General features: G+C 43.9%; 1 protein-coding gene across 1 annotated transcript in view; it reads left to right on the top strand.

Moving 5' to 3' along the window:
* The window catches only part of LAPTM4B (lysosomal protein transmembrane 4 beta), an 82485-nt gene that overhangs the window by 48609 nt on the left and 19246 nt on the right, over positions 1-14630 (top strand). The window contains exons 5-6 of the mRNA XM_005655356.3: positions 4522-4620; positions 9171-9266. Coding sequence (XP_005655413.3) covers positions 4522-4620; positions 9171-9266 — 195 coding nt within the window. The remainder of the gene's footprint in view (positions 1-4521; positions 4621-9170; positions 9267-14630) is intronic.

The raw sequence follows: 14630 nt of genomic DNA, 5'->3' as shown, positions 1-14630 counted from the left end.
CGTCTGCAACCTACACCACAGCTCACGGCAACGCCGGATCGTTAACCCACTGAGCCAGGGCAGGGACCGAACCCGGAACCTCATGGTTCCTAGTCGGATTCGTTAACCACTGTGCCACGACGGGAACTCCTTGAGTGATTTCTGAATAGAGACAAGATTTTTTTATTTCGTAGGATGCTTTTTGGGAAAATAGAGCCTCCTGAGCTGGATAATTTGGTGGCTGAAATGACGGTATTCAATATGCTTACCTAATTAAATTACAAGCTAGTTTAATTGTCTTATTTTTGTAAAAGGCAATTCGTTATCAGCAGAGGATAGCCTTGTGCCTCCGCTGGCTCTGGGAAAAGTGGAACTCTACTAATCACTGGTTCTCTGACTTCTTTGGCCGTAGAACCCCTTTCTTCCTCAAGCTTCTCTTAGGGACTGGTTTTCTGTTAAGTGTTCTTTGTGACCATAGGAGTGAATATTGGTGGCTGCCTATTAAGAAGCTTATAGAGGGTGTGGGACTAGAATAGCCTTTGCCTTTGCATTTTTTAATCTTTGCTTTTAAAAATTACGAATATACCTTAAAATGTAAGTTCTTCAAAATCTTAGAATGTTTTAAATGGAGAAAATGTTCATTCTTCAGAGGTTTTAATAGTAGTTTCTTTCTTTCTTTCTTACTCTTTTTTTTTTTTTTTTTTTTCTTTTTAAGGCTGCACCCGAGGCATATAGAAGTTCCCAGGCTAGGGGTCGAATCGGAGCTGTAGCTGCTGGCCACAGCCACAGCCACGCAGGATCCGAGCCGCATCTGCGAACCACACCATAGCTCACAGCAGTGCCGGATCCTTAACCCACTGAACTAGGCCAGGGATCGAACCCAAAACCTCATGGTTACTAGATTTGATTCCTCTGGGCCACAGTGGGAACTCCTTAGTAGTAGTTTCTGAGCATGGGGGAAGGAACAGGGTTTTCCTGGATTGGGAGGCACAGCCTGGAGGTTTGATGGGAGAACGGAGGTCAGAAAGTTCAGTGGCAGGAGAGATAGAGGGGATGGAGGCAGGAAAGAAGCGAGGCCACAGGGATTTGTGCTTTTTTGGACAGAAGAGCCCAGATTACACAACTAGTGCTCAGCAGCCCTAGTATGAAAAGCCTCTAGTGTTTAGCTCCTTAAAAGTACTAGGTTGTTGTTATTGGAGTTGTCATTCTTGTTAGAAGTAGCTTCTTTTTGTTTATTAGAAAACAGGTCTATGTTTTCATAGAGTGTAGTAGTGTCAAGTCAGTTTTAGCGTATTTTCCCTGTGCTAATTTTATATATTATTATCCCTTGGGATACAGCTAAGTGTTTCTGCATGAAGGTGTTTATACATGATGAGCAGGCTGTAGCAGTACCACTGTCTTTTAGGACTTGTGTTTTTACTCTGTGATGATGTGCTGGCACTGAGCTCCTAAAGGCATCCTGGAATTGTTGAGGCGACATGATCTCCACGTAGCCTGTCACACGAGGGGCCGGGAAAGGCTGATTTGAGTAAGGAGACGCTAAGGCAAGCCTCTTGACAGTCCTGCCTACTTTTTTTTTTTTTTTTTTTTTTTTGTCTTTTTAGGACTGCACCTGAGGCATAGGGAAGTCCCCAGGCTAGGGGTCGAATTGGAGCTGCACCTGCCGGCCTCCTCCACAGCCACAGCAACGCCAGATCCGAGCTGCATCTGTGACCTACACCACAGCTCACGCCAACGCTGGGTCCTTAGCCCACTGAGTGGGGCCAGGGATCGAACCAGAGTCCTCGTAGATACCAGTCAGGATCGTTACCGCCACGCCATGACGGGAACTTTGCTCCTGCCTACTTGATGATCTATTATATACTGCCTGCCATGTGTTCAGAGATTTATAAGGAGGAGAGAGGCTAAAGTGCCGGCACACGTTTCGAACACTCAACGTGCTACCTAGACATTCTCTTCCACCCACATTGTTCAGGCACCCCGTGCTCATTCACTTCAGTACCACCAGTTGTAAAATGCTAATATTGGTGATGCTGGCAATAATCCTAATATCAGTAAAAAATAATAACTTTATTTATTTATTTATTTATCTTAGGGCTGCACCCGTGGCATATGGAAGTTCCCAGGCTTAAGGGTTGAATTGCAGCTGGAGCTGCTGGCCACAGCCACAGCCACGTCTGCAACCTACACCACAGCTCATAGCAACGGTGGATCCTTAACCCACTGAGCGAGGCAGGGGATCAAACCCTGATCCTCATGGATGCTAGTCGGGTTCGTTTCTGCTGAGCCCCAACGGGAACTCCAATCACCATTTACTTTTATTTGTAATTATAAACCAGGCAGTACAAGTGAGTAGCTTCTGAATGTTCTCCTTAAAGATCAGTCTGGGCTGAGAGAGCAAGGCCAACAGGTCATCCGAGTGCCCAAGGGGCAGCGTTGAGAGGGAAGGTTGGAGCCCCACTGATACAGAGGCCCATGTGGATAAGTTGGGATAGAGGGAGTCTGGAGAGGCTTGTCTGAGAAGGCTGGGGAAGGACACCACTTAATCCTAATGCCTGTTTTGTTTATGAGGAGGCTTGGAAATGCAGTTAAAATAAGTTGTGCATGTGTTTTTCTATTTCTCAACTGCATGTAGTAATCACCTTCATCTTTCTGAGGAAATGTGCAAAGGTCTTTATGGAAAGGGTCACAGACTTCCACTTTCATCCTGGTTGGTTTGTTAGACACGGAAATAATAGCAGTTTAGGTTGCTTTTGTGAACAATATTGATGGGGCTGATTTCATGAGCTGATCATAAAGAGTGATTTAGATTTTATTTCTCAAGTCTTTTGCCCACAGGAAAAGGAGGCTCTGATCCCCTTGGGGAGGAGAAGATAAGCACGGGAACCATGGGTTTTCTCCTTTGCTATGTCTCAGAATCCTGTTAATGTGGGATCCAAGCACAGAGTATTGGGTGGTGAAGGAGAGAGGAGAGAGGCTGCCTTTCACGCACAGTCTAAGCTGGTTAGAAGGAGGGCTTCCGTCAGTGCTGTACACGTGTTTCACAGTGAAGTTCCATCATTACCATGAGCCATAGTAATAGATTTCTATCCTTCTTAAAAGGGTTTCCTTTGACCTGCTGATCAATATGGTCAGGTGGTAGGACTTGGTTTTAAGTTTTTTTTTGGGGGGGGTGTCTTTTTAGGGCCACACCCAAGGCATATGGAAGTTCCCAGGCTAGGGGTCAAATCAGAGCTGCAGCTGCCAGCCTACTCCACAGCAACTGGGGATCTCAGCGTCTGCGACCTAACACTGAAGTTCATGGCAGTGCTGGATCCTTAATCCACTGAGCAAGGCCAGGCATTGAACCCCCATCCTCATGGATACTAGTCGGGTTCATTTCTGCTAGGGATCAGATCTGAGCCGCAGTCTAGACCTAAGCTGTAGCTATGGTGGTGCCAGATCATATGGTGCCAGGTTGGAATTTGAACCTGTGTCCCAGCGTTTCCAAGACACCACTGATGCTGTTGCACCATGGTTGGAATTCCTTTTTTTTTAATTAAAAAAAATTTTTTTTTAAATTTGGGGAGTTCCCGTCGTGGCGCAGTGGTTAACGAATCCAACTAGGAACCATGAGGTTGCGGGTTCGGTCCCTGCCCTTGCTCAGTGGGTTAAGGATCTGGCATTGCCGTGAGCTGTGGTGTAGGTTGCAGACGCGGCTCGGATCCCGCGTTGCTGTGGCTCTGGCGTAGGCCGGTGGCTACAGCTCTGATTCAACCCCTGGCCTGGGAACCTCCATATGCCGCGGGAGCGGCCCAAGAAATAGCAACAACAACAACCACAACAACAACAACAAAAAGAAAAAAGACAAAAAAAAAAAAAAAATTTGTCTTTTGTCCTTTTTAGGTCCATAACTGCGGCATACAGAAGTTTCCAGGCTAGGGGTCAAATTCCTACTGGCCTACACCACAGCTCATGGCCATGCCGGATCCTTAACCTACTGAGCAAGGGCAGGGACCGAACCCGCAACCTCATGGTTCCTAGTCAGATTTGTTAACCACTGAGCCATGATGGGAACTCCTGGAATTCTTTTTTTTCTAAATGCTGTAAATACCTACAAAAATAAAAGACCCTGCCCTTTGAAGAGAAAGTAGTATCAGCAAAAATGCTCTATATAAAGAAGGCACTGTCTTCATAGGTTTCTTCCTCCTGCCCTTGCACAAGCCCATTAGAATGGTCCAGAATTTGCAGAAAATCCAAATATCAAGGTGTTCTAGAGAGCAGTGATTTCAAACTTTAAGTGTTCGTGGCTCACTCATGCATCTTGCTCTGATTTTTATTTTTGAGAGTTATTGCCTGGAATATGAACAGACTAGCCTTTCCCCATCACACCATTTATGGCTTTTTCATTAGTAGAGGTAGGCTAGAAGTGTTGCAGCGTCCTTAAATAATAACTATCTGCTTTCACTAATTGCTTTCTAATAAGCGCATCTGGTTAATGCCTAAGGTATAGAATCCTGGATGATTAATGGGGTTTGCTAATGAGGCACTTTTCTTTCGCAGCCTCCTAATTTTCCTTACAAAGATGATATCATGGCGGTGAATCCTACCTGTTTGGTCCTTATTATTCTTCTGTTTATCAGCATCATGTTGACTTTTAAGGTAAGCATAAAGATTTTATCTACGGTCTAAATATTATTATATGTATCCGTGGCTGCTGAAGAAGTGAGCAAATGTTGATTGATTATCTTGCTTTAGATTTCCGAACTGCCTTTTGATTTCCTAGCAATTCTGTTCCTTCTCTTTATATGAGAGAGAGACACACTAACCAAACTTCCACAGGCCAACCTAGGGTTATTCCAAAATCTGTTTGGATGTTCCAAAATCTGTTTAATATAATGTTGTGTTTGATGTAGTATGTGTTATTTACCATAGCATCCATCACGATGTCTCTGTAAACATTCTTTTGTAATTTGCTTTTACAAATGTAATAGATTTTGAACATTATTCTGTAACAGTGTATTGTGAATTTATCATTTTTATAAATTACTTACTGTTGGACAATGCGACAGTTTCTACTTATTTACTCATACAATCTTTTTTTTTTTTTGTCTTTTTTGTTGTTGTTGTTGTTGCTATTTCTTGGGCCACTCCCGCGGCATATGGAGGTTCCCAGGCTAGGGGTTGAATCGGAGCTGGAGCCACCGGCCTACGCCAGAGCCACAGCAACGCAGGATCCGAGCCGCGTCTGCAACCTACACCACAGCTCACGGCAACACCGGATCGTCAACCCACTGAGCAAGGGCAGGGACCGAACCTGCAACCTCATGGTTCCTAGTCGGATTCGTTTACCACTGCGCCACGACGGGAACTCTACTCATACAATCTTAAATTCTTATATATTTATTTTCTCAAGATATGTTTCTTTCTTTCTTTTTTTTTTTTTGTTTTTTTTTGGGGGGTCTTTTTGCCTTTTCTAGGGCTGCTCCCGTGGCATATGGAGATTCCCAGGTGAGGGGCCTAATTGGAGCTGTAGCCTCTGGCCTACACCACAGCCACAGCAACTCGGGATCCGAGCCAAGTCTGCAACCTACACCACAGCTCACGGCAACTCCAGATCCTTAACCCACTGAGCGAGGCCAGGGATCGAACCCGCAACCTCATGGATTTGTTAACCACTGTGCCACAAAGGGAACTGCTCAAGATGTATTTCTTAAAATTAGAAGGTCTGCTTCATTTGAAGGTTTTTGATAAGGTTGTCAAATTGATTACCCAAAGTTGAATGACTAATAACCTGTACCATTTCCCTTGCCCTCATCAATTGAGTGCTTATCTATTCTTTTTCACCTTTGTAAACCTGAAAATAAAAATGGTATAATTTGTACTGGTGTGCTGCTAATAAGTAGAAAATTCTCAAATCATCATTAGGCTTTGAACTTTTCATGCTTACTGTCTTTCACTGTGATTTGACATGAAGTTACCCAATTCTTTAAAAATCAAGCCTCAGTAAGCTTGAAGAAGCCGCATTTAAGGAGAAAAGTCATTTTAAATAGTCATTTGTTGAGGAGGAGCAGAAGGAAAATGATTCATTGAAAGTCATTTGAGTTTGCAATTTCCCCCCTGAAAAGTACACAGTCTGCATGTTTGGATATTGCTTGTGTGGTTTAGTGGTCGACAAATTTGGATGCATTTTACCCACAGATGTTGAGGCTTCCTGCCCCTGCTGCTCCCACTCCCCGACCCCAACTTCCTGGCTGCGCAGGCAGCCCCAGACCACCCAGGCCTCCTGGAGGTGGCAGCACCCCTGACTCTCAAATCCAACTTGGTGCAGTTTGCCATTCAAGGGTCTACCTTTAGCCGCTGCCTGTTTTTGGTCCTTCAGCCACGCATTCAAATGTGTGTGTGTGTGTGTGTGTGTGTGTGTGTGTGTGTGTGTGTGTGTGTGTGTGTGTGTGTGTTCCTTCAGCCACGCATTCAAATGGGGTGTGTGTGTGTGTGTGTGTGTGTGGTCATTCAGCCACGCATTCAAATGGGGTGTGTGTGTGTGTGTGTGTGTGTGTGTGTGTGGTCCTTCAGCCACGCATTCAAATGGGGTGTGTGTGTGTGTGTTTATTTCAGATTCACCTGCAAGAATGTTAGTCTGAAAAAGCTGCCTGGCGACATTACCCAGGAGCTCAGTAGCTGGAACCTCCCACTGCTCTTAAAAAAGGCATTTGAGGGAGTTCCTGTTGTGGTGCAATGGTTAACGAATCCAACTAGGAACCATGAGGTTGTGGGTTCGATCCCTGCCCTTGCTCAGTGGGTTAACAATCCGGTGTTGCCCTGAGCTGTGGTGTAGGTCGCAGATGCAGCTCGGATCCTGCGTTGCTCTGGCTCTGGCGTAGGCTGGTGGCTATGGCTCCGATTCGACCCCTAACCTGGGAACCTCCATATGCCGCGAGAGCAGCCCAAGAAATGGCAAAAAGACAAAAAAAAAAAAAAGGCATTTGAGCTTCGTAGGCCCTTACATTTTCGTTGGAAATGCTTATGAGAGATTTTTGAGTCAGAGGACCTAGATTTAGCCTCTGTTACTGCTATAGCTATCAATGTGACCAGAGTCTTGGTTTCTCCATTTATAGTTTTTCCAGTAATAGTTATTTTATTTGTGATTTTTTTTTTTTTTTAATTTTTTTAGGGCCACACCTGCGGCATATGGAAGTTCCCAGGCTAGGGGACAAATCAGAGCTGGAGCTGCCTGTGCCCCAGCCACAACAATGCAGGATCCAAGCTGCATCTGCGACCTGCCCCTTAGCTCCCAGCAACGCCAGATCCTTCACCCACTGAGCGAGGCTAGGGATCGAACGTGCATCCTCATTGTTCCAAGTTTGATTCTTCACCTGCTGAGCCACAACGGGAACTCCTGCGTGTATCTTTTTGAGTCATGGTTTTCTCTGGGTAGATGCTCACGGGTGAGATTACCGGATCATATGGTCATTTTGTTTTTGAGGAATCTCCATACTGTTTTCCACAGTGGTTGTACCAATTTACATTCCCACCAACAGTGTAAAAGGGTTCCCTTTTCTCCACACCCCCTCCAACATTTTTTATCTGTGGACTTTTTGATGATGGCCATTCTGGCTGGTGTAAGGAGGACTTCCTTTTAATTGCTGAATAATATTCCATTTATGAATACACCAGTTTGTCTATTCAGTCCTAAATCACCAGACGTTTGGATTATTTCTACTCTTTTGCTGTGATGAATGATGCTGCCACGAACACTTGTGCATGAGTTTTTGTGTTGGACATGTGTTTTCATTTTGCTTTGTTGTATATCTTGGAGTGGAAGGAATTGCCAGGCCATACAAATAGTAACTTTAACCTTTTGAGGAATTTCCAGACTGGCTTCCATGGTGGCACCATGTTACAGTCCCACCAGCAATGTAGGAGGGCTCCATTTTCTCTGCATACTTAAACTTCTTCTTCTTTTTTTTTTTTTTTTTTTGTCTTTTTGCCTTTTCTAGGGCCGCTCCCATGCCACATGGAGGTTCCCAGGCTAGGGGTCTAATTGCAGCTGTAGCCACCAGCCTATGCCAGAGCCACAGCAACACAGGATCCGAGCCGCATCTGTGACCTACACCACAGCTCATGGCATCGCCGGATCTGTAACCCACCAAGCAAGGCCAGGGATCGAACCCGCAACCACATGGTTCCTAGTTGGATTCATTAAGCACTGAGCCACGATGGGAACTCCTATTTAAACTTCTTGTAATCAAAGAATTTCAAAGCTGTAAAGGGTTTTAAAATCATTTAGTTCTAATCTAATTACACAGGATCAAAATGAAAGTGGGAAGAGTTCAGAGTTTAAAAACATCTCCCATGAGCTCATGCTTTATTTCCAGCCTGTCTTTATTCTGGACCTTAATTTTGATTCTCTTCTTTGGATATTTTGTTATAAAAATAGAAATGTGAATTTTATTGACCATGAAGCAAATTCATGTGCAATGAACAACTTTTAGTAAAGTTGACATATAATAGAATTATGTAGAATTATATAGAATAAAAATTCCAAAGATACAGAGTTAAATTGTGATGAGAATTGGGTGAATGAATTGATGGTTTTGTGACTTTGGGGAGCAATACATGTGGCAGTTGCTCCTTTCAACTCCCTTTTCTTCTTGGAAATGCTCCTGTTTTCAGCCCTCCCCTCCCCACTGCTTTCTTCGTGGTATGATAAAATAAAGCTACAGTATCATCCTTCGCCAGAAAGTTCCTGTACCCACATTTGTAATTTTATTTTATTTATTTATTTATTTGTTTGTTTGTTTTTGTCTTTTTGCCTTTTCTAGGGCCAATCCCTGTGGCATGTGGAGGTTCCCAGGCTAGGGGTCCAATCGGAGCTGTAGTCACCAGCCTACACTAGAGCCCCAGCAACGCGGGATCCGAGCCGCATCTGCGACCTACACCACAGCTCACGGCAACGCCGGATCCTTAACCCACTGAGCAAGGGCAGGGATCGAACCCACAACCTCATGGTTCCTAGTCGGATTCGCCAACCACTGCGCCACAACAGGAACTCCACACATTTGTAATTTTAAAGGCTTTTTTGGTTTTGTAGAGTCAATGTGTGTATTTATAGTTTATATAAACATTTTGTATGGCTTTATCTACAGTGATGTTTTTAAATTGTCTGCCTTTGAAAACCAAAGATCTAATAATCACTGCTTCACTTACAGGGTTACTTGATTAGCTGTGTTTGGAACTGCTACCGATACATCAATGGCAGGAATTCCTCCGACGTCCTGGTTTATGTTACCAGCAATGACACTACGGTAGGTGTGATGTCACTTAACATGGGAATTTCTACCCATCCACCATATGATGGCTTCTAACTGTTTTGTTAGCTACTTTTTTGTTTGTGTGCTTTTGAGTTTTGTGGATTTTTTTTTTTTTTTTTTTTTTTTTTGGGCTGTTATGGCATGTGGAAGTTCCCAGGCCATGGATTAAACCCATAATGCTACAGTGACAACGCCAGATCCTTCATCCGCTGCACCACGAGAGAACTCCTAGTGTGTGCTACTTTGTTGTTAAACTGTTGTTGAAACATATTCATGAGCTGCTGAGTCATCGAAGGATTGATTCATAGTTGAATGAAAGGTGTTTTGTTTTTCTTATGGAATATTAAAGTCTCCATGGCTCAAATTCTGGTTCATTTTTAAAAAAATATTACAGATGGATAATATATGCTTCTCTCCATAATTTTTATGGTTATCTCTTTTTTGGCCTCGCCCGTGGCATGCATAAGTTGTTTCCAGGCCAGGGGTGGAACCTGAGCCACAGCAGTGACAATACAGAGTCACTGCTGGATCATCAGGAAGCTCTCACATTTTGTATCTTAAACTTGCATTATTAAACCATGGTAAATAATTCTAGGTGTAAATTGTTCATAGTATGACCATACTATCTCATTTGACATGTGAAATTAAACTTAAAAGAAATGTGACTTTATAGGCAGAAAGATAAGAATAGCAGAGATCACGTATCCTTAAAACTTGCCCTGTAGGAGTTACCTTGGTGGCTCAGCCGTAATGAACACGGCTGGTATCTATGAGAATGTGGGTTTGATCCTGCCCTTGCTCAGTGGGTTAAGGATCTGGCATTGCCGTGAGCTGTAGTATAGGTGGCAGATGTGGCTTGGATCCCACATTGCTGTGGTTGTGGCGTAGGCCGGCAGCTATAGCTCCAGTTGGACCCCTAGCCTGGGATCTTCCATATGTCATGGGGTGCAGCCCTAAAAAGCAAAAAAACAAAAACAAAAAGAAACTTGCCTTGCATATGAAAACCTTAGTAAAAGAATTTAGATCATCACTTAAATTTTTTGAACCTATCAAATGTGATTTGGGGAAGCTTGCCTTCTCTGGAAGAGTCCTCAAAAATCCTTTGTACTTTATGTAAATTATCTTGCCTGGCTCATGTTAAGAGTCTTAAGTCCTTTTAAAGTGTGGTGGCTTGCTCATTCTGTGGCCTTACTGAAATAATTTATTTAGCCTGACCCTGACTTGCCTTCTTTGCATATAAAATGGGGATAAAACAACTTCAGACTTTATATTAAATACACAGGTGCAAGCTGCTATCCCTGAGAAAACAAATGTGTGATTTCTGTGAGAAAGCATGCTACATGTGAATAGTCTTCCTAAGTCCTCAGCAAGCAGTTCTTGACTTGAATCAGAAATATGTGAGCAGGAGTTCCCGTTGTGGCTCCGCGTTTAACGAACCCAACTGGGATCCATGCAGACACAGGTTCGATCCCTGGTCTTGCTCAGTGGGTTAAGGATCAGGCGTTGCCATGAGCTGTGGTGTAGGTCACAGATGCGGCTCAGATCCCACGTTGCTATGGCTGTGCTGTAGGTTGGCAGCTGCAGCTCCCATTCTACTCCTAGCCTGGGAGCTTCCATATGCCAAGGGAGCGACCCTAAAAAGACCCTAAAAAAAAAGGAAAGAAAGAAAGAAATGCTTGAGCAGTTTAAGAAGAGGGTCTGCCATGTTCAGATGCATAAAACCCCGCTTCCCAGTTGCTAAGAAAGCCCTTTGGGGAACCTGCAGCCTCCTGGACTCTGACCACAGTAAGCGTTCTGTCTAGCAACCCTTTAAAGAATTCCTCTTGGGTCAGTATGTCTCTAAGGAGATAGCTGTCACAATTATTGTAGTTTTGCTCACATTACTGGCTTAAAGAATTTTTTCCTTTCTCTCTGAGTGTCTGGGTATTTAAATATCTTTAAGTATCTGCTTTTTCTTTAAAAAGACATCTTTTTATTGTCCTGCCAAACTAATGAAAAATCTAAAAAGTTTGAGAAACCAGTAACACTGATAAAACAAACAATATGTCAGCATCTCATCCAAAATAGTATGATGTATAGGATTTATTAAGCCACCACTTTTTTTTTTGGTCTTTTTGGCATTTCTAGGGCCGCTCCCTTGGCATATGGAAGTTCCCAGGCTAGGGGTCGAATTGGAGCTGTAGCCGCCGGCCTACGCCACAGCCACTGCAATGCCAGATCCAAGCCCCGTCTGCAACCTACACCCCAGTTCACGGCAATGCCAGATCCCTAACCCACTGAGCAAGGCCAGGGATCGAACCCGCAACCTCATGGTTCCTAGGTCGATTTGTCAACTACTGAGCCACGACGGGAACTCCAAGCCACCACTTTTGAAAAGTATCTCAGAGATGATGCTACCCTTAGGGTACGTGTTTGCTTTGATGTACTTTTGGTGGTGGTTTTTCAGTGCTTTCTGAAGGTGTTTTTTTAGTGGAAGGAAGCAAGGTGGAAGGGCTGAAAAAGGTACATGGTGTGTACATTTACCTCAAATCGAAGGATATTCTGAAATTTGTAGAAATTGGGACACTTAGAGAATTTAAGAATCATGAGTGCGTTCTTAAAGTGCATCCCACTCGTTTTTCAGGGGAAGCTTTTATTTTTCTCTCTTTGAAAGATGAAAAATTAGGTGCACATAACACATTGTTTTATTTTGGCTTATATGCCCTCAGAAATATTTGCGCTTTTCAACTGGACACCCCAGCTCTTCTATTAATAGCCTTTTCTTCCGAAAGCTTCCAGCTTGGCAGTAATTCGTAGTAACTACTAGGATTTGGGACTATGGACTGGTGCCAACTGTGATTCTTTCCTGGTGTGTTGACAGAAAGTCTTGGGGAATTGCTTGATAATGGCTATTGGCCAGTATCTTCTTAAGTCATCCTGTATCAACTTGCCATTTTTTAGATAAGGAAACTGATAATATGTTTCTTCTTTCTCAAAGTTCCCAGTGAACCTTTTCCCCTCTTTTTAAAAAAAGAATGGTATTCCTGGGAAAGGGAGATTTATCCTTTCTCATAGTTTGCTTGCCTTGATGGTCCACTTCAAAATGGGGGAGTCTTGGCGTTGCTGTTGTGGCTCAGCAGAAACGAATCTGACTGGCATCCATGGCAGGTTCGATTCCTGGCCTCGCCCAGTGGGTTAAGGATCCAGGTGTTGCTGTGAGCTGTGGTGGAGGTCCCAGACTCGGCTTGGATCTGCCGTTGCTGGGGCCGTGGTGTGGGCTGGCAGCTACAGCTCTGATTCAGCCCCTAGCCTGGGAACCTCCATATGCCACACGTGCGGCCCTAAAAAACAAACAAAAACAAAATGGGGAAGTCTTAGCCTTCTGACAGTAGTTTTAAAGAATTAAAAAAAAAAAAAAGTATTGTCGAGTTCCTGCTGTGGCTCAGCTGCGAACATGACTAGTAGCCATGAGGGTGCAGGTTCGATTCCTGGCCTCAAGCAGAGGGTCAGGGATCCGGCATTGCCATGGCTGTGGTGTAGTCTGGCGGCTACAGCTCCAATTAGACCCCTAGCCTGGGAACTTCCATATGCCACACGCACGCGGACATAAAATGCAAACAAATTAATTAATTAATTAAAAAATAATAGTGTTGTGGGAGTTCTCCAGTGGCTCATGGCTCAGTGGGTTAAATAAGGATCTGGTATTGCCCCTGCTGTGGCTTAGGTTGTCACTGTGGTACCGGCTCAGTCACTGGTCTGGGAACTTCTGCATGCTGTGGGCATGATACCCCGCTCCTCCCAAGCCAAAAAAAAAAAGGCATTGTAGGTACTTTTCTAATGAGTCCTTTTATTATGTCTAAAATAGCAGTTCCTTAATATGAACTATCCAGTAAGGCCTCAGATTTCCAATCATCTCTTGTCAATTTTCCTAGCAGTTTATTTGCAACAGGATCTGTGGGTTGGTATGTATTTTAAGACTTTATGATTCCCCCCCCCCAAGGAAACTGACACACAAACTAGACTTTACTGATTCCATACCTATAATATGTAGTTCTCTGCATTTCCAGTAAATTAATAGTTGAATCTGGAGGCTTCCCATACACATATTCCCATATGCCTTTTCTTCCCTTTTTTCCCCAAGATTATACTTGATAATTTTTTCTTCCATGAGGAGGTTGATAATGTCTGGTTGATCTGTCTTCCTGGCATGTCAGCAATGGTTGATACCATCCATCCATTAGGAATTGCAGTGTTGTGGCATTCTGTCATTTCTTTTTCATTTATTAGCTGCACTCTTTCCATAAAGAGAAACTTTCCCTCGTGTATTTGGTTACACAGTGGTGCTTGAGACATGCACAAATCTATGTGGTTTTCTTCTCCTTATTTATCGGTTTTCAAAATGACAAGTTGGTGTAACCTTCGCTAGTGGTGACCAGTGAGGTTTTCTTTTAAAATAATAAACTAAAAAAAAAAAAAGTAATAATAATAATTAATGAAAAGAGCCCCATTATTAGAAGAGCTAAGGATGTTGAAAAGTACAGTTATTTTGGTAAGTTTTATCAGTAAACCTAAATATAACTTACCCACTGATCGAGGCCAGGGATTGAACCTGCCTCCTCATGGATACTAGTCAGATTCGTTTCTGCTGCGCCACAACGGGAACTCCTATTTTAGGACTTTGTAAGGGGAAAAGCAAAATCTGTCTCTTAAATACTAGCACAGGAGTTCTCTTGTGGTGTAGTGGGTTGAAGAGCCAGCATTGTCACTGCAGTGACTTGGGTTGCTGCTGTGGTGCAGGTTTGATCCCTGGTTCAGGAACTTCCACATGCCAAAGGTGTGGCCAAAAAAAAAGAAATGGAATTCCATGAGGTTGCAGGTTTGACCCCTGGCCTCACTTAGTGAGGTGGGCTGTGGTGTAGGTGGCAGACACGGCTTGGGTCTGGCATTGCTGTGGCTGTAGCGTAGGCCGGCTGCTGCAGCTCTGATTAGACCCTTAGCCTGAGAACCTCCATATGCCACAGGTGTGGCCCTAGAAAAAACAAAAAGACAAGAAAAAAAAAAAGCTAGGACCTAGTCAGTGTCCTTATTAATGCTCAAATTGTTCCATCTTTGGCTCGACATTTTTCTAGGCTCATCTTGTCCATATCCTGTCCCAGACCTGGGATCAGCCATTTCTCCAAGGAGCCCTGCTTCCTTTCAGGAGAGTCCATAATCTGTATTTCCAGGGCTAGAGAATGGATTTTTTTTTCCCCCTGCTTTCAAGGGCCGAACCCGAGGCATATGGAGGTTCCTAGGCTCAGGGTCCAATCAGAGCTGCAGCTGCTGGCCTACACCAGAGCCACAGCAAGGCCAGATCCCCGACCCGCTGAGCAAGGCCAG

Source organism: Sus scrofa, chromosome 4 (genome assembly GCF_000003025.6).
Source record: "Sus scrofa isolate TJ Tabasco breed Duroc chromosome 4, Sscrofa11.1, whole genome shotgun sequence".
Classification (NCBI taxonomy): Eukaryota; Metazoa; Chordata; class Mammalia; order Artiodactyla; family Suidae; genus Sus; species Sus scrofa.
Note: the sequence above shows the minus strand (reverse complement) of the source record. Positions and strands in the feature narration are given on the sequence as shown.